Source organism: Lonchura striata, chromosome 1 (genome assembly GCF_046129695.1).
Source record: "Lonchura striata isolate bLonStr1 chromosome 1, bLonStr1.mat, whole genome shotgun sequence".
NCBI classification, from domain to species: Eukaryota; Metazoa; Chordata; class Aves; order Passeriformes; family Estrildidae; genus Lonchura; species Lonchura striata.
This window is the reverse complement of record NC_134603.1, coordinates 361,476-381,561: the sequence shown is the minus strand read 5'-3', so window position 1 is coordinate 381,561 and position 20,086 is coordinate 361,476. Positions and strand designations below refer to the sequence as shown.

General features: G+C 44.2%; 1 protein-coding gene across 1 annotated transcript; it reads left to right on the top strand.

The window, feature by feature from the left end:
• Positions 1-22: 22 nt before the first annotated feature.
• THUMPD2 (THUMP domain 2 tRNA and snRNA guanosine methyltransferase) lies at positions 23-19,520 on the top strand. The gene is made up of 11 exons (XM_021544403.2): positions 23-493; positions 3,787-4,247; positions 4,692-4,824; positions 5,944-6,353; positions 7,499-7,576; positions 9,308-9,360; positions 10,375-10,462; positions 11,278-11,349; positions 11,985-12,099; positions 13,920-14,037; positions 15,529-19,520. Exons 2-11 carry the CDS (start codon positions 4,152-4,154, stop codon positions 15,962-15,964), a joined length of 1,599 nt encoding a protein of 532 aa, XP_021400078.2. The 5' UTR covers positions 23-493; positions 3,787-4,151; the 3' UTR covers positions 15,965-19,520.
• The last annotated feature ends 566 nt before the right edge of the window (positions 19,521-20,086 follow it).

The window sequence follows — 20,086 nt, the reverse complement described above, 5'->3', positions numbered from 1 at the left end:
CGCGCACCGTGCATGCGCGCACCGCCGCGGGGCGCGGCAGGCGGCGCCGAGAGACCGGGAGCTGAGGGAGGAGAAGGAGCGGGGAGAGGTGAGGCGAGAGGAGAAAAGAGAGAGAGGAGAAAAGAGAGAGGAGAGAGAAGTAAGGAGAGAGGAGAAAGGAAAGAGGAGACAGGAGACAGGAGAAGGAGCAGGGAGAGCCCCTTCCAGGACTCTGGGAGAGCCGGAGAGAGGTTTGGCACACGGGCCTGGAGGACATCGCAAGGGGAATGGCTTCCCACTGCCGGAGGGCAGGGTGGGATCTCGGGAAGAAATCCTTCCTTGGGAGGGTGGGCAGGCCCTGGCACAGGTGCCCAGAGCAGCTCTGGCTGCCCCTGGGTCCCTGGCAGTGCCCAAGGCCAGGCTAGACGGGGCTTGGAGCAGCCTGGGAACAGTGGAAGGTGTCCCTGCCCTGGCAGGTTGATGGGACTGGACAAGCTTTAAGGTCCGTTCCAAGGTAAACATTCCGAGATTGAATTATACTTCTTTGGTTTTTTCCCCCGTGAATTTTGATTCTTCCTCCCTACCCCTCCCCCCCCTCCCCCCCCCCCCCAGTTCCAACTTTTGTGATGAGGCTAAAGTTTATAAGTTTATTTAATGACACTTTTCAGTGAGAGTTAACACTTTTGTCATGTTCTCTAGAGCTTTGCTTTTTACTTTGTGTTTTATAGCAGATAGAGAAGATTTCTGATCCATGTCCAAATTAGATGGTTGAAATCAAAATTGACAAGCTGAACGCACTCACTAGATACTATGTTGTGACTTTTTTAAAGTGAGGATATGAATATGATTTAGTGTAATGGATTTGTATGACTGTAAATGTTTCTTTGAGATTCGACTTCAGTTTTATTAGTGAACTGGCATCTTCAGTCATGCAGGGATTTGGATTGCTGGTGTATGCTTCCCTCACTGACATAATGCATTTTTTGTGGAAGTTTCCTTTATATAATAATGAATTCTGACTCTTACAAAGAGACTTATTCCTCTCAGGCTATGATTTTTAAGAAATTGCATTCAGTTTAGTTTTAAATGTTAATTTAGGATTCCTGAAGGAACTCACTAATTCCTTTAGGCTGTATTGTTTATGTCTAACAGGATACATTTATCAGCCTTATCCTGCTCATAGAGACATAAAATGTGTGTGTATGCACTTAGCAGCAGACACCGAAGTTCAAGTCTGAGTTGTGACAATTGTTGATTAGATTGTGGACAGCTGGGGACAATTGTGACTTAGTTGTGTTGTCCTGTGGATGATGGCGATGAGAAGAACCCTTGTATGAGCTTATTGTATGAGCTTATTCTCAAGTTTCTATTTCTGTATTAATTTGATGTTTAAATTTTATTTAGAGAGGACACTTTAGAGATGAAACTTTAACCTATTGTAGTAAAATTTCCTGGATTGTTAAAGATTATGCATTTTAGAGCAGGATTTGTGTGGTGACTTTTCTGTTGTTTTTTTTTTTTCTCCTGGGTAAGCCTTTAAACAGTCCAGAAAATATTTCTGTATTTAAATATATTGAACTAAGTAAGAACAATACAATCTAATGTTTTCACACCTGTTGGCTGTTTATTAAATACCATCATGGAGAGGGGGTGGGTGCTAATTTACACTTTCATTATATTTTTCATTCCTCTTACATTATTTGAGTCTTGTCTGTTGAATAACTGTATGAAAATATTAAATAAGTAATTCTCAGACATTTATGCTGAAAGCTTTTCCATGAGAATCTTGAGTGTTTCTGTCTTCTCCAAACGCTTCAGTTCCTTCTGATTGCATATGGCATTTGCAGACTCCAGATAAAAGCTCTGTTCTCCGTTAGTAATTCCCAAATTACTAATTCTCACACAGATTTAGCTGACAATCAAGGTTAAAAACAACTTCTCAGAAGTAGAAGACTGTTCAAGTCTGTGCTGTCCTATTTGACAAAAGAGCATGTTACTTAAAGAGCAGCATGGATTTATCTAGGGAGCGACTTAAGAATTTTTAATTCATTTTTAAATTTTATTTTGTTTAGGTCATTTTTAATTTAGTCTACTGAGTGAATAAGGATGTTATGCAGTGTCAATCTAAGTCTATTTTGTAAATTAAGTGAGGTAAATGCTAGTGCTAGCTTTTTATTATATGCAATGAAACAGGAGCCACTGTGTAAAGCAATGTATTTTGTATTGCAAAACTCTGGATACTGACCTCAAATATACTGCTTTTATAACTTGCTGATGTCTAATTTTAGTCTAGTAGGGAAAAATCCCAGTTTCTTCATCTAATCTATATTTCATTTATAGGAACCAGCATTTTTTCTTTTCTCATTTGCTCAGAAAATATGACTCAAACCCTGAAAAAGCAAATATATTCCAGGTGGAGCACATGGAATGTCTGAAGAATTACCAGAGTTGAAAAGCTGTGTCCCTTACGCTTAGTCACTTAAATCCAAATCTCCCTGTAAATATCATGGCTTGAAGTGTCCAAATGCAAAATAATTAATTCCAGGCAGAATGCTGGTTTCTATCTGCTTAATTTCACTATTTGAACAGTCTGTGCCTTCAAGTTTGTTGTATTTTTAAGTCCCTGAATAGCAAAAACTATGATCCTGACAGGCCTGATTAAAATTCAATGTTAAAATATTCAGACACTGATATTTATTCCAAAATACACTATACAGTTTTAACTATTTCCTATAATTGAGTCTCAAATCTTGAAAAGGAAAATTAATGTTTATGTTTTTAAAAATAAAATAATTTAAGCAGTTTCAGGAGTGGAAGATCAAAACCTAAGTTGTAGGGAAAGTACAGTGGTCTGTTACTGAGAAAGCTCCAGAATTGTTTTGACTTTGATTTTTCTTACAGGCTGACAATCTATAGCATTTATCTGACAACAAGAATTGAAGACAGTGATTGCAAGATACATAAAAAAAGATCTGGCCTGAATGGCTGGTGCCTCATATATTTGTGTTTGCACTGTCAGATGCATCTGTGCCAAGGGCTGTGCCATTTAAAATAGTTTGTATATTTTAAAATATTATTGTATTTTATTACATATATTATAATCTATATTTATATATTAAAGTATTTTATATATTTAAAATGTTTCTATATTTTGAAGTAAACTTCAGTGCGTATCAGCCCACAGTTTCTCCACACCTGGGTGGCCGTGCAGGCTGCTGCCGGTGTTTTCTCACCTGTCAGTGCAGGTACAGGGCCTGTGGGCAGCATTGAGGGGAGATACAAGGAGGATTTATTTTTCTTCAATAATCTCACACAGGCCTCCTAAACTTTAGGAATGTTACTAGTAACTCTTAGAGAATTACAGAAGCAGGTTCTGTAGCTGAGAATCTTTTTTGTACACTAGCCTTAATAAACAGAGTATGTACCATACAAAAACACCATGAAATCCATGCTGAAGCTTTTGAGCATGAAATGCAGGTGCTTGCTGAGGTCCTCACACCTTTACAGTACTGTTTATGTGTGAAGGGTGCAAGGACCAACTCAAAAGCTTTATTTTCTTTGCCTAAAGTTGTAAACCTATTTACAAACATTTGATGAAAAAGCTGTAACATACATTATTTATCTTAGTTGCAGAATGCAAGCTCCTAGCTTTGTTTTTTTTGCAAGATTTTTCTCTTTTATCTTGGAGGAGGAATCACTAATGTACTGAATTCAGATCCTCTGAATTCTGCTGGCTGGTATCTGTCTTGTGTAATTTACTACATAGTGAATTTAGAGTTCTGAATAGATCTATTTGCCTTGTTGCAGGTCATACCAAAACAACCGCTGGAATGTTTGTGTAGAATAACAACGGAAAGTATTTTTTTCACTCCTAAATTTGGAACGAAAACAATCGTGTGTATCTGTATAATTTATATACAGTCATCAGTATACAGGACTAATTGCCCAGAGAATAAAGCCATTGCAAGTGCCTGAGCCCGCCCTACTACACAGCTGGTGACAAGTATCTTGTGCATTTCCGTACGGAAAACGCGTTTGTCCTGCACAAACAACACGTACGGGTTGGATATCCGCAGGCTAAATAAAATAAATCCGGAAACAATAAAAAAACCGGGCGCTTTAAAATCCGAACCCGGCCAGGCCCCGCCCTGGCCAGGTCCCGCCCCACCAAGATGTCGGCAGCGAGCGGGCGCTTCTTCTGCACGGCGGGCCGCGGGCTGGAGCCCTTCCTGGCGCGGGAGGTGCGGGCGCGGCTCGGCGCCACCGAGGTGAGCGGGGAGCCGGAGCCGCTGGGCACCCGGGCGGTCCTGTCCGGGTGAGCGGGGAGTCGGAGCTCGTACCTGCCAGGTCCGGTCCGGGTGAGTGGGGAGCCGGTGCCTCCCCGGGCGGTCTGGTCTGGTCCGGGGGAGCCGGAGCCGGTGACCACCTGGGCGGTCCTGTCCGGTCCGGGTGAGTGGGAAGCTGGAGACGGTGACCACCCGGGCGGTCCGGTCCGACTCAGCAGGGAGCTCGGCGCCCGGAGCCCGGCGAGCACGGCCCGAGCTGTGCCGTTCTCCGCCACGGCGGGGCTGGCCGGGGTCGGAGGGGCTCACCCGTGGGGGTCGGGGCTGCGCTGCCCGCGGGGCTGGCCGCGGTCCGAGGGGCACCGGGAGGGTAGTAGAAGGGCTCACCCGGAGCCGCCCGGCCGGGTCCGACGGGTGTTCTCCCCGGAGGTGGACTGCGTCTCGGGAAAAGTGTTCTTCAGGGCGGCGGCGGGGCTCGGAGAGCTGCGGCAGCTGCGGTCGGGGGAGCGGCTGTTCCTGCTGCTGAAGAAGCACGGCCCGCTGCCAGTGTCCGGGAGCCGAGGTACGGACACGGGCTGCACGGGAACGGGAAGCCTTGGTTTGAGCCCTGATTATAAAATTGGAGGTGTTTGGTTTTTTACTAGTGGCTGTAGTTATAATTGATAGTAATCGATTCTGAAGTGTCTTTCACCTACGTGTGTTTTCAACATTTTTTTTTTTTTTTTTTTCTGAAAAGGGCTTTTAAATTGTTTTCAATAACTACCTTCCAGCCTGTTTTCTGCTGGCCCTAAGTATATATGTGTGTTTTAGAGACTCTCTCCCCTGCCCGGCCCCAAAAAAGAGAAGAACACTCCACCCGAAAGCCAAAGTTTAGTTCTGGATCTCTTGTGTTTATTTTAACAATATTTCTTATTTTCTGTTAAACTAAGTAAATCTCAACTTATATCTTGTGTCAGTTTACTTAAGTACACAGCTTCCTTCTAAGTCTCAGCTGCTTGGGTCATGCTCTCTGTCAGTGCTGGAGAATTTCAAGTTAGATAGATTGATATCTGCCTGCTGGTGGATTTCTATTTGGAAGATTACCTTCAACTTTGAGGATGAAATTTGATAATGATTCTAAAATTTTAAGTGAGAGCTGGAAAGACCCTTTATTTTTTTCACCTTGACCAGCTTTGATGTATGTAAGTGAATTGACCTCTCTGTTAGGACTGCCCACATGTGAAGGCACAGTGATGAATGGGAAGCAGAAGTTTTCTTTCTGAAAGAATAAAATTGGTTTTGCCTGAGATGACTCAAAGTAATTCATGTTTGTATCTATCTTTCAATTCTGGAAAGTGTCCTGCACCGCTTAATCCTGGGCTAAGTGCTTTCTGGGGAGGGTGGCATGGTAGGCTGCTGCTCTGTGCCTGGGAATGACTCTCACAGGTGCTTTTTTCTCCAGCTGCTAATTCTTGTACAGAATTCAATCCTGGTGTGATTTAGTCTTGGTTGTGCAGAGCTGGTAATGAGAGGGGTGCCTGTGTGTCTCCTGGTGGGTGCTGAGAGCTCACCTGTGCCTGTGATTCTGGAGTCATACATTATGAAGTCTGAACACAGCTGCTGTGAACAGCTGTTCTCAGCTCCTATGGAAGTGAAGTGCGGAGGCTGAGGTACTTAACCCAAATCTGATTTTTTCTTCCAGGAAAAATGCTTAATGAGATTAAAAGCCTTGTCATTGAGGACTCAAAATACTGGCTGGATATTATCTCTGTTTGGAGAAAGTTTCATGGACACAAGGGGAAAACAGACAATAGCTCTCAAGAAAACACATCGGCTCTGAAGAGAAAGTCAGAAGAAGAGACAAATACTGCAAGTAAAAGGCAAAAAACAGAGCAAGTGAGAGCAATTGTGTCTGAGGAGTGTCAGGTGGGAGCTGGAGAAACCTGTGAGTCATCAGACAGAATGAACAGACAGGAGTGCTGGATTGAGAGCAGGACTTCCTCAGAATTCCCTTCCAGAGGCAGTGGAGAGGATCCTGCTGCCAATGAGGAGCTCAGCTTCAGAGTGTCTTGTCGTTGCAGTGGAGCAATTGCCAGAATACTGACTTCACAGGTATGCTGAGGTACCTGCTTTAAAAGAATTCAGCAAGGGTGAACAGGGATGTGTAGTTTATTTGTCATTTCAGTTGTGTTGTGTCCTCTGGAATAATAAACTGATGTAAGCTTTTTCTGTATTTTCTCAAAAAGCCCTTAACCTGCATTCCCCTTAAACAAGTGGAAATACAAATGCTGTTTTTAATTTCTGTGCACTGTTGCCCTTCATGTTTTTCAAATCAATACCTTTTGTTGAGGATAAGCAAAGGTAACAGTCTGAGGGTCTGGGCCTGTGGAGGCTGAGGAGTGATTGGATAATTTACAGCTACTTGAAGGGCCATTGTAAGGATCATGGGGCCAGACTCCTCTCAGTTGTGGCAGTCTGGACCAAGGGGTAAAAGCTAGAACTTGCAGCTTCAGTTGTCTCTGGTTGGGTATTGGGGAAGATTTGTTCTTCAGGAATACAGTCCTGGGATGAGTCCTGGGAGAAGTGGAACTTGGTCCTTGCGAAAGAATAATGGCATACAGTCCTCCATAGGTCTGTTCTGCCCAGTCCTCTTCCCATCTGGGCAGGTTTCTCCTAATTGAAGATTTTTAGATTTTTTTCCTACTAAGGCTAGTACCTTGGTGAGGTGAGACATGTGAGCTTCCCTACAAAGGTGTTTGCCTGAATTTGTGCTCTATTTGAACTTCTACTCTGAAGGTAATCAGAGCTTCCCATATGTAATGAAAGCATTAAAACTGTGAGGTGTAGTTGTGCATTTGCAGTTAATCTGCCTTACTGCCATTGGAAGTATTTTGTGCATGTGATTAAAAGTTCCAAAATGATGGCAGTCACAGAATATTCTGAGTTCGATGGGACCCACAAGGATCAAGTGCAGCTCAAGTGAATATTTTGTTGTGACTCAGTCAGGACTGGAACTTCAGCCTCTCCTCTCTCACTGCAGCTGAGAGTTGCTTGTTTGCCATGTGGTGTGTTTGCTTTGGCCCTCACTCACTTGCTCCGCCCTGTTGTACCTTTTCTGCTGTGAATTGTGTGAGTTACTCTCTTAGGCATAGACTATTTTCTCTAGAGTTTCTGAGGGTTGCATATCCGAGGCTGTACCCTGCAGTTTCCCAAATTCTGTGTTTTTTTACCATCTGTGACTGTTCTCCCCCTCATAGGAGGTCGGAAGAGCCATTGGCATGGCACTGGTGAAGCAGTGCGGGTGGCATGCTGATCTGCGGGACCCTGACGTGGAGGTAGGGCTACTTGTATGCCTGTGGATGCTTCCAGAGTCACTCCAATTGGTTTTGTTCCCTGCTCCCTTTGCACGTGGGATCATGGCCTCTCCCTGCTGGTCTTTCTGCCACTGAATTTACCTGGAAATCAGCTGGTGGTGCTGAGCAAAGTGTGTGTGGCCCTGGTGTGTGTGTGTGTGCCTTCCAGAGCTCTGGCATGAATCCAGCCTGTCTGTGGGGCCCATGTGGGAAGGGAAGGATCCTTAGAGGGGTTTCAGGATCCAGCACCCTCACAGACTGCTGAGCTCTGACTGTGTGAACATGGAACTCATCTGAGCCATGGGCTGCCTGTGGATGGATCCCCAGAGGAGGAGGATCCAGCACCTGACAAGGCTGCTGGACTCTGTGTAAGAATGGAACTCACCTGAGCCATGGGGTGTCCATGGAAGGATCCCTAGAGGAGGAAGATACAGCACCTGACTAGGCTGCTGGGCTCTGTGTAAGAATGGAACTCACCTGAGCCATGGGGTGTCTGTGGAAGGATCCCCAGAGGAGGAGGATCCAGCACCCTCACAGGCTGCTGGGCTCTGACTGTGAACATGGAACTCACCTGAGCCACGGGTTGTCTGTGGCCTCTAGAGGGGAGGGAAGTAGGAAGCATGGGCTGTTCTCAAGGAGCTGGACTGGAGAATGCCAAAGGAAGAGCCTCCCCCAGGCCTGTCTGTGACAAGCAGCTCCCTTACTGCAGCCCAGCTTGTCCCCAGACACCTCCCAGAGAACTTGCTCCTGACAAAGAGCATTTGTTTCTCCAGGGATGTTTGTCCATCCCTGCTCTTGGCTTGTGGAAGCTGCTCTCAGCTGTGATGTTGAGAGATCCCAGACCAGAAACTCTGGGTTTGTTTCTTGGCACTGGTTTTCCCACACTAAACACTATGTATAGCTTTGGTGAGACTCACGTACACCTCCTGTTCTTGCCCAGATTTTTTCTCTGAAGCTGTTCAGGTGCTGGGGACTGGGATTTTGCAGCAATATCGTGTTTCCCTTTGTGCTTTCTCTGGTCAGGGATTGCAGTTACCTGCTGGGGAGCTCAGTCTTCTTTTGGGATGCTCTCTATGGGACAGCAGAACAATTTCTTTGTAGCTGCCTGCATTTCTGGAATGATTACTGACACGTAACTTCTATCTGAATTGCCCCTTAGTAGCAGTAGTGGGGGTAACAGTGGGGTTATTTGTTGTTGGTGTTGTCTGTTTTGGGTTTTTTTGTTTGGTGGGGTTTGGGGTTTGTTGTTTTGGTTTTTTTTGGTTTGTTTTTTTTTTTTTTTTTTTTTTTGATGGTTAGATTTTTTTTGTTTGGGTTTTGTTTTGGTTTTTTTCATTTTTATTTATTTTGTGGCTAGTACACAGGGAATAATTTCTCCCACTTGTAGTAAATGGATTTATAATTAAAAATTCCCATGCTCTGTTAAGAAAAAATAGCCTCCCTTATGAATTCAAGTGCTTGCTGATGGATTCCTGGCTGACAAAATCCCTTTCAACTTGATTAAGCATTAGATAATCTTTAAAGTGGCATTCAGATAATCTAGTGGGATTTCTTTCAATTCATTATTATTGTTTATAGTGTCCATTCTTATTCTTAAAAACTGAAATGAGAAGTTTGTAGAAGCATCTGTGTCTGGGTTAAATGAGTTAAAGTTATTGTTTTGTCAATCTGAGACTTTAAAATATTTGGGTTGATTTTTCTGTCCTCTTTTAGATCTTTGTACATCTTAATGACATTTACTCTGTGGTGGGGATTCCTCTTTTCAGGTAAGTATTCTCCCCACCAGATTTGTCCTGGCAGTATCAGACCAGGCAGGATTTGTAAATCTTGCTGTCCACCATGAGTATTTATCTTTTGGTTTGGTCATCACTGCTGTCAAATTAGTCTTGTGATCTGCCTGGCTTTTAAATGAACACACAGAGCAGGCTTGGCAGTTGCCAAAGACCACCCTAGGTCGCGGGGTGGCTTCATGTGGTGGAAAAACTGCTCCTCCAACCCATGCTTCCAAAGAAAGGCTCAGTGGTCTCTTGTTTTCCGGTTTCATGGTTGTTTATTGCAAGTTATCTAAAAGATTTTCTTCTTGGGCTGCTGCGGTTTGCTCAGCAGCTCAGGCAAAGGCACACACACCCCTGACATCCTCTTTCTCCCATCTTCTTCTCTCCCCCTGCCCCTGGGCAGCTGTTATCTTTATGTGGTTCATTATGTGTTACATGTTTACAGTTTTTCCCCAATACCTACTACCTATATTAAATGGTGCTCTTCTACTCTAAACCAGTCTGTGAGTGCCAACATCACCAAGAACATGGAGGTAAGGAAGAAGAAAGAGGGAGGACAGGACAGGCCCAGATCCCTCCATCTTAAAACTTCTGACCCCCATGTACAAAACCAAAAGCCCCCCTGCACAGGACTTAAAACCCCCCTGTACAGCATTCAGAAATTCTTCCCTTTACTTTGTGACTACTTCTACTAAAACATCTAAACTTTTGCGACTTCTTATTCTTCCTGCAAGGTTGGTAAATCATTCCACGTCTCAAATCCAAAATCACAGCTGTTTCCAGCTGCCTGCTAGGGTCTCAAATGCTTCTGACCTAGACCCAGAACCTTCAAAAATGTCTGAGGGACATTTTGAGTTCCGACAAGCGGTGAGTTATGGTTAAAAGCAGACTTCTCTGTCTCTCGGGAGATCTATTTGGTTCATTTGTTCCTTGACATTACATGGGCTTTGCTGGATGGTTCTGCTGCTGTTTAAGTTAATTATTTTGGTTTTTTGTTGTCTGCAGGCTGCCATTGGCAAACAGAGAGTATATCAGAACAGCAGGACTGCGGTCAACAGTGGCATGGGCCATGGCATCTCTGGCTGAAATCAGGGTCAGTGAATGTTCCTTGCCAAGAAATGGGTCCTGAATGAAGGAAGGGGGTGCTGCTCATGGGGGCTGGAAAGGAGTGGGGCAATTACAATGCCTGATTCACTGGAATGAATCTCCTTTCATTGGCTGGAAAGGAGTGGGGTGATTTCAGTGCCCCATTCTCCCCATTCACTGGGAAGGAGCAGGGTGATTTCAGTGCCCAATTCTCCCCATTCACTGGGAAGGAGTGCGGTGATTTCAGTGCCCCATTCCCTAGTGCATGTGGACATGGTCTGCCATGCCTGTGAGGAATGTGCTGTCACCTGCAGTTCAGCCAGGTGTGTGCTGTAATTCCAGGTGCTTCTCAGCAGAGTTAATCCTTGGACAGGTACATGTCTAAGTGGCAAGATTTTTTTCTGCTGTTCAGTAATAATGAGAAAATGAAACCTTGTTTGGTGTTGTTTTCCAAGGAAATGTGACCTCTTTTCACAGATTAATTTTGGTACCAATGTCTGTCTGCAGTCCACTTGTAATATTTCCTCTTGACTGTCTCCTCAGGGCTGTCTGCAGTGAAGCTATTGGTGCTTTTTACCATATTCCCTAACAGGCAAGTTTGGCCTGGGATTACCAGAGAATATCATTAACCTTTTCTGGATTCAGTGGGATTATGCACATCCTATGTGATTGTTAATCTGTGCTGGATTCAGTGGGATTGTGCACATCACACTGGGATTGTTAACCTGTGCTGAGTTCAGTGGAATTGTGCACATCCCTCTGTGAGCTCTGTCCTGAGGAGTCTGTCTTGCTGGGGACGCAGTAACCCCTCTGTTTCTGCAGGCTGGTGCCCTTGTGCTGGATCCCATGTGTGGGCTTGGAATGATCCTGCTGGAGGCTGCCAAGGAGTGGCCCGTGAGTATCCCAGTCCTAGCTTCTGGACCTCTGCAGGGAAACTGGTACTTGTGGGACAGGGTTTTCTCTCTGCCAGTTAGGCCAAAGCCCATTGCTGGCTAGAAAGGTGAAACCAAACCAATCTTTCTAGGCAGCTGCTAGAAGTGTTTCAGTGCAAAGGTTCCCCCAGATGAACATGTCCTGCAGGGTGGGTGCAGCTGGTGATTCCCACTGCAGAGTTTGTGTGAGGCAGCCACAAGCTTGTGAAGCTTCCTGGACTTGTCCTGGGGTCGGAGGAGTTGGTATCATGGGACACTTGTCAGCGTTAGGGACAGTGGGGCTGGCTGTATCTAGCTGGGGTCGTGCTCTTGATATTTCTATCATTTCAAGTGTCTTGAGTAGACCAGAACATTAAAGGAGTGGAGACAGCACATACCTCTGAACATTAATATTTCTGAACATTAAAGGTGTGGAGGCAGCATATACTTCCTCTGTTCCTCTAGTGTCTGGATTGTGAATTGCTCTGTGTAACAACAGCAGGTGTCCCAGGAAGGGGGCTGCCTTTCTAGAGCTGTGCAACAAGGCAGTTCTGAGAAGGGTTTATAAAATAAGTATCTCGAGTGTTAACAAAATTACTCCTCTCTTTCTCTGGACAGGAAGCCTATTACTGGGGTGCTGATATAAGTGACTCACAGTTAGAGGGTGCAGATGGCAATATCAGAGCTGCAGGTTTCATGGACAAGATTGAGCTGCTGAAAGCTTCTGTGAAAGGTATGTCTGTAGGCTTTCCAGGTGATTTTTTTCTGTTTCTGGCATTGTACAGGTAGGTTCTCTTGAGGTGATCTGTTGCGGAGCTAACTCCCAACAAATACCTGGGTGGTGGCTCTGGTGGTGGTGCTAGTGAAGGGATAATTATTTGTTCTTCCTCCCTGCTGCCTGCACCTGGAACTTTGATAAGAATGAAGTCAGCAGAGGACAATAAAAATTACAACTGTCTGGCATGGACAGTAGTCTCTCTTCATGGTAAATGTGTGATTTACCACCACAATATCACAAAGAGTATGAGCCATGTGAGTGTTCTTTGTATCTTAGTGGAACACAGCCAGAAAATCCAAATGAAATGCAGCCTGTAGCTTAAATTTACTAGGTGAGTAATGGTGAGCACTCATTAAGCTGAGCTGAATTGCTCATGTTTTGCAGTAGGAGTATTTTGAATGATGATGCTTTTCTTCTCTAAGAGGGAATCTGTTTGCTTTTTATTTACAGGCTAGTCTGTAGAGAAGGGATCATTTCATGACCTTATTCTGGACTTCAGAGGCTAAATTATGCCTATATGAAATCCATGACAGGCAGGCAAGCTGGATGTTTTTCCCTGTGCACGACTGATGAAGTGCACTTTTTTCTTTTTTTTTTTTTTAACCTTGCAGTATTTATTTCTTACTGGAATGATAAGAAATTTTTTTTTTTTTTTAATTAAAGTGTAGGTTTATTTCTCTCTTAAAAGCTGTGCTTGACTTTGGTTTCTAGGATAATGGAAGGTACTTGGCTGTCAGTTTTCTAAACTGAACAAGCTGGTGTCTTCATCACTGGTCAGCAGCTGTTACTTCTGCATGTCTTGAGCAGGGCTGTAGGTGATGTGTCCTTTCATCTGCAGATAAAATTGATACCCAGTTGTGCTGCAAGTGTTGACCCAAGAATGGTCCAGGAAGCATCTCCAGCTAGTTGTAGAAAAGTTGGCATAGAATCTCAGCAGAGTTTTGGTGAGGAAGGACTGTTGGGAGTCTTTAGTCCTGCTGTCTGCTCAGGGCTGTGTCCAGTCAGTTTGGAGCACCCTGAGAGATGGAGGGACCCCCAGGATCTGAGGAGAGGGTCTCAGCCTGGCCTGCACAGCCTAGCACAGGATGGAGGGACCCCCAGGATCTGGGGAGGGGTCTCAGCCTGCCTGCACAGCCTGGCATGTGGCTTACCTTCATCACCACAGGCACAGTGCTGCATCTTCCTGAGGGGAGCTGACCTCAGCTGGGAAGCGGAAGCTCTAAGGTGACACTTCAATGGCACGAGCTCTGACAGAAACCAAGTGATGCTGGCTGTAACCAGATTCCTGGGGGGAGATAAGGGGGATGGAGAGGCATTTGGGGTGATTCCTTGCCGTACGTACATGTGCACTTGAACATTTGCACTGAGTAAAGTGCTCACAAACTTAGCTCTTCTTTTGTGTTTTCCTGAATGATTTTCATGTTGAAAATGTGCTGAGTGTTGAGAGGCCACAGTTAATTTGGGACCATGTAGTGCCCTATAGGAGAGTCTTGCTGCAGGGGCAGACATCCTCAGTAGTGGAGACTCTGCATACTGAACCGTGCTGCCTCACATTTGTCTCCTCCCGGTCTGCAGACGGGTGGTGGCTCCATGGTGGAGTTTCTGAGGGCAAGTGCAGAAGGAGCTGTGCACACCTGCATAAACCAAAATGTGGGTTATGTGAATCTGCATAACCCAAACAGCTGGCAGGCAGTATTGAAGGGGGAACAGGGGCATAGCTGCTGTGCATTTTTCACACAGTCAGGGATAAATAAAGACCTGCCTTTATTCTGCAGCACTGCCATTGCCTTCAGAAAGCTTTGACAGCGTTATTTCAGATATTCCATTTGGGAAGAAGTTCAAGACCACAAGTGATGCCCAGTTCCTGCCAGATATTCTCCAGGAAATGGAGAGGTATGTGTGGCCTTTGGCACGCTCAGGGTTTGATGGAAGTGCCATGGCAGTTTGTGATCTGAGCATTCAGTCAGTTTCAGATCTGCTTTATTCCATAGTCTCCAGCTCTGTAGTGTGACCCTGCAGGCTGTGGCAGTCTCGGCCCTTTACTTGTCCCTTGGAGGCTGTTGTGTTGTGTCTCACCAGCAGTGAGTGCTGATAGCAGCACAGCTTCCAGGGGAGGATCCTGTGTGAGCCATGCTCACAGATGCTCTTTGCAAGGCATGATGGTGGAATGTTTCTGAGCCACACTTCAAAGTGTGGCAGAAAGAAGAAAGAGGAGAGGCTTACCAGGACAAAGTTAAAGCATAGCCAGGCAAATTAAGCTATAATCATTTTTCAGCTGAGGCCTGCATGTATAAAATCATAGTCTTTCCTTTTTGAGGTCACAGTCAAGCTTTGACCAGCCTGCCTTGGCAGGAAGTATCTCAGACAAGAAGTAGTATGCATTGTCCTTGCTGTCCAGAAATGCCTCATTAGCAGCCTGAGCTGGTTTTAGGTGTGTTCTTTCATCTGTCACCATGTCATTTTGTGGCAAAGGTGGGCCAAGATGATAGTTGGGCTGCTTCTAATATACAGGTCAAGCCATCTTTCCCTCTACTTCTTGCCTGAAAAGAAGCCTGTTCTCTAGGACTGCTCTTCAGTGGGTGTTGATCTCATTCAGCCAATGCAGGAAGGTGGTGGAGAAGGTGGCATGGCTTCACGCAGTGATGTGGCAATCTTACCGTGCTTGTCTTCTGGCCTTATTTGCTCTGTTGGTCCATCCTAAGTAAAATATTCCCTTTGGAAGGTGGAGATGAGGAAGGGGCCATTACCATGAGAGCTTCATCAGTAAAACTGTACAAACCACTTGCTGTAAACTGAGTCGGGACAGTATTTTTTTCCCCTCTTTCAAAGCCATATGTAATGTTAGGACATATACCTAGAAAAATTAATTGTAAGCAATGGTTAATTTTCCTCTGCTTCCTGAGTTTGCAAGGCATTAAGGATCAGTGGAACAGGGAAAGGGCAGACCTTTTAAAGTTTCCAAAAGGAAGGGCCAGTTTCAGACTTGCCCTACTAATCTGAGCAGCCCTTGCTGCACTGGGAGGCAAGGGTTCCTTTGCAATCTCCAAAAACCCTGGGCTTGATGGTTTCAATCCTTGGAACAATGCTGAGGGGGGTAAAAAAGAAGTCCCTCTTCCCTGCTAACCCAATAGAGAGAACTGCTAACATCAGAAATGTTTTGGAGTCAGGACAGGGTATTATGTTCTCCCATTTAGAAAGAGGTAGGAAGATCTGGGATTTAAATTCCCCTTGGAAGTGCAGCTCACTGAGCTGAGCTGTGACATGTTCAGGTGTTTCATTGAATGCAGGTGGCATCTGAAGTGTCAGCAGTGGCAAAGTTCTGCACAAGCAAAAGGATGCCATGAGGGATCAACACCTAACCTTTCTTTTTCCTGTGATTGCCAGAGTTCTTCGTGTTGGAGGGACCCTGGTGTTGCTGCTGAGCCAGGAGCTCCACAAACACGTGGATGGTTTGACCAGGTGTGCAGGAGCTGACCCTGCTGATGGTGACAGTGGAGCAGTCCCTGCACGAGCCATGGATGGTTTGACCAGGTGTGCTGAAGGTGCCTCTGCTGATGGTGACAGTGGAGCAGACCCAAGCATGGATGGGAATTTGTCTTCCTTGGCACAGGGAGGTGGAGAACCCATTATCTGCAGACATTTTGGGTCTCTGCTGCCAGAGGATGTCTATGCCATTAGCCTTGGCAAGACTGATGCTTTCATACACAAATACAGGAAGGTGTCTGCTGCTGTGAGCAGCAGAACTGGGACTGGGAGCTGTCCCAATACTGGGACACTCCCTGGAACTGGGAGCTCTGGGCTGAAGGAACTTGAATCCTGAGAGGCTTCAGGAGCAGCAGGGCAGGACTCAGAGGAGCTCTGCTGATGCAGACAAACCCACTGCCATCCCTTAGATTGCCTCACATTCTGCGGATGTCCCAGGGCACTGTGCTATTCTCTCCTTAGTTTTTAGGAGAGGTGGAAGATGCCAGTTCTACTGTATTGGATACAGTGAAAGAGGATATAGTCTGTTGTAATGTGGCAGAGTCCTCAAATCCTTGTTTAGGCAAAGCTGCTCAGTATTGGGAGGAGTTTCTGTGGGAGAGAAAGTCTTTATTTGCAGAACTGCAAATCACATGTGGTAGCCCATGATCTTCGGGCTGCCCACTCCAGCTATTAATTTTAAAGTAATATTTACAGCTTTGTCTGTTCTAACTATTCTTAGTGTTCAGGTTGTTCTTAGGTGGAGGATAGGCAAGCCCCCTGAGATGCTGAGCAGGAAGGGAGGACAGAAGGAGAAGAAGCAGCACTGACAGCTGGAGCTACAGTTGCAGCCAGTCCTGGGCCCTGGGCCCCGACTGTTTTGTGTGTCCTGCGTCCTCCCTACCCTGCCTCTCCCCCTCTCTTCTGCACTTTTGTGACCCGTTTTTTTCTTCACTGTACCTCTTCTCTTGATTCTTCTGTCCTATCAAAATAGGGCTTTTAGAACTGTATCAGCATTAAAGAAAGGGCCTGAGGCAGTACTGAAATCACTCTTCTTTGGGTTTTAGCATCCTTTGTACAAAGGCTGAGATAGCAAAAACCAAAAATCATTGCACATTTTCTGCGAGAACTAAACATAAAGACTTCTCACTGCTTTCCTAAGCCATGTCAATCTGTAGGAACACTGGAGGCCTTTTGGGAAAGGAAAATTAGGATAAAATACTTAATACATTTCTGTATTCTTCTGTGTCAAGCTTTTGACTGAAGATCGCCTTAAAAAGCAGAGTTGGGTTTAATAATGTTTTGTTCAGCACAGTTTCTCGCAAATGTTTTTACTGAGAAAAGGATAAAATGGGACTATGTTTGCATTTCTAAACACACTTTCCTGTCCTAAAATATCTTGTAGTCATTAATGTATATTTTTGCAGCTGTACATTCTATGATAAAGACTTTCTTTTGGAAATCAGGGGCATTTTAGACTAAAGCAAACTTTGTTATTTAAGGGTAGGGTTTGGGGGGTCGTTTGTGTGTGTTTGTTCAGGTTTCTGGTTTTGGTTTTTGTGGGAACTCAAAATGTCTCTCAGACATTTTTAGAGGTTCCAGGCCTTGGTCAGAAGCATTCTAGACCCTGGCAGACAGCTGGAAACAGCTGTGATTTTGAGTTTGAGCCATGGAATGAATTACCAACTTTGGAGGTGGAACAAGCAGTCATGAAAGGTTAGATAGTATAGTATAAGTAATTACAAGGTATAGGGGAAATTTTTTTAGTATTGTACAGGGGGGTTTTCACTTTGTACATGGGGGTCAGAAGTTCTAAGATGGAGGAAAGTGGGCTGATCCTGTTCTTCCTCCTTTTTCCTTACCTCCATGTTCCTGGTGATGTTGGCACTCACAGATTGGTTTAGAGTAGAAAAACACTTGGCAACGTAGGTAGTAGGTATTGGGGAATAATTGTAAACATGTTATACGTAATATATCTTATAAAAGATAGCAGCAACCCTGGGCGGAGAGGGAGACGAAGAAGACAGCAGATAGAGAGGATGTCAGGGTGTGTGTGTGCCTCTACCCAGGCCGCTGATCAAACAGCCACAGTCCAAGAACATAATCTGTTAGATAACTAGCAATAAACTGCCTTGAGACCGAACAGCTAAAGCCTGCGGAGTTTTTCTTTGGAAGCACGGGTTGGAGGAGGAATTTCACCACCATATGAGACCCCAGAGCAAGGCCGGGGTTCTCACAGGTTTTGTTTCATTTGGCTTGGTTTTATTTACACTGAGAGTATCAAAGAATAATGTGTAATTGTAGTTAGAAATTGTTACTTTTTAAAGAACAATTACTTTGAACTCTGGTTAACTATATTTATCTAGTGTGGTTCAGTATTCTTCAACCATTGTGTTTACAAAAACATTTAGAAATGTCTTGGTGAGAATTTTTGCTTTCGTATTTTAGCAGAAAGTAGTTTAGGCCACCGGTGAGACTTTGTTACCTTGCCCATGAGACATGGAAGGAATGCTTTTGTGTTGTCCTGACAAGTTCTTTTTGTGTATTGTGGTGCTTTTACCTATGTCCTAGGGCTACTTTTGTTCCCTTTTTGGTTGGGTTTTTTTTTGTTAGTTTTTTTGTTTTTTTTTTTTTTTTTATGAAAGCTGCTTTTTCTAGTCTTGTAACACCAACAAAAAAGGAATGTAAATGGCACTTGCAGTGCTAATTGTCAGACTAACCCTCATTGTTTGCATGTGCTGCATTCCTGGAGGCAATGAACTGATGTCTTCAGTCTGTTGCTTTTTGAGATTGTTTGATGCTTTGTGGTTTACAGTGATGAGACCTGAAAATAATGATGTGAGCCCTGTAGTCATACCAACACTGAACATTTTCCAGGTGTTCCTTCTAAGTTTATTTCTGCTGAACTGCATTCCATAGAAAAACACATCCTAAAGAAACATCTATGTGTTAAATTCTGAGACTTGCTGTAAGTATAGATTAATTCTTCTGTAATCACTTGGATCATACATTATCATATATAGCAGTCATACAAAAATAATAGAGCTGTTCTTCACAAAACTCTTTTTCTGAGGAATGACAGCAAAGTTTTCTGTATTTTATTAAAGCAAATCAACTACAAGTACAAATGAGTACATACTTTGATATCAGTACTTTAAGATACCAAAATATATGCAGCTGATTAGAGATCATTCTTTGCAAGAAATTAGAAGTAAACCCAGACCTTTGCAAATATTTGTCCTTGAATGATATATACTCTCTAGAAATTGGATACATTAAAATTATATTTTAGCAACAGTACAGTTATGGTAATTTGCTGTGTTCACAGAATATAAAAAAAGCAGACTAAATAGATTCTCAATACCTTTTGGTATTGGATAAAGGTCGGTGTTATATATGCAAGAATATAATTTTAAATGCTAATGCCATTATGTTGTCACAATTATTTTAGCTTGAGGAGAGTAATAAATGAAAACTGATTTATCAGGGATTTTACAGTCAGGAGATGTAATTTAACCATAAGTGAGGTAATTACAGATAGATCTCAAGCTGCATGTTATGAGCTTATAATTAGTCTTCTTTGAATAGCAGATTATGAGACATACTTGTTTTGTTACATATTGCCATTCAAAATGTCCTAGTATTAAAAATAGACAATAATGTTATTACTGGCATATTGTGCTTGTGTAACTGTGGGCATCAGCATGTCTGAAATAAATACAGAATTTCTGCTCATGCTCATTTATGTATTAGAACCTGTAAAGTGTCTCATTTTTGTATACAGAAAAACATTTGTATATAAATGGATTTTAAAATAAAAATATATTATATACGAGGTTTTAGAATATAAGAAATTATATGGAGGTCCCTTTTGGAGGGGGGCTGTACATAAGTAAATGGCATTATTAAAGCAACACCCTGCAGTGTGGATTAGTTTGATTCATTTGGTGCCTTTGGGGGCAAGTAAAAAGAGAAAGAGCTGGAGTCTGAGGAGTGATGATGTAATTTGGGGCACACCAAATTACATCGCTGGGAGACTGAAGATGCAGTGGAGGAGAAGGTCAGTAGTGTGTGAGAGGGGTTAGGTGGGGTCCTCCCAAAAATAAAAGTGCTGGGCTGCTGTCCAGCGCAGTTGGACTCGTCCTGTGCCTTCTTTGGGGATCAGGGTTAGGGGCTGAAGAATCTGGGCTCTGATGTCTTGGGGCACCCCAAGGTCCCTAGGAGAGGGAGGCACACTGTGGTGGGGGAGCGGGTGGGTGGCAAGCGGGGGGGGGGGGGGGGGTCACGCTGGGTGCCGTCCCGCAGAGGGACCCAAAGCTGCCCCAAAATTCCCTGGGAGGGGTGGGTATAGAATACTAAAACCTTTCAAGTGTTTAGTTTTTATAGCTATTGGTAAAGAATAGGAATTTGTCTCAATTAATTTGGAAAGAAGCCCCAAGCAGCCCCAGGTGTGAGCTGTGAGGATGATGAGGAGGGGCGG

What these genes read in the sequence shown, in the direction of transcription:
- THUMPD2 (XM_021544403.2), top strand. Translation starts at nt 4,152, where the DNA reads ATGTCGGCAGCGAGCGGGCGCTTCTTCTGCACGGCGGGCCGCGGGCTG. An exon ending in CGCGGCTCGGCGCCACCGAG is followed by an intron (nt 4,248 to 4,691) that starts GTGAGCGGGGAG and finishes TTCTCCCCGGAG; the next exon opens with GTGGACTGCGTCTCGGGAAA. An exon ending in CCAGAATACTGACTTCACAG is followed by an intron (nt 6,354 to 7,498) that starts GTATGCTGAGGT and finishes TCCCCCTCATAG; the next exon opens with GAGGTCGGAAGAGCCATTGG.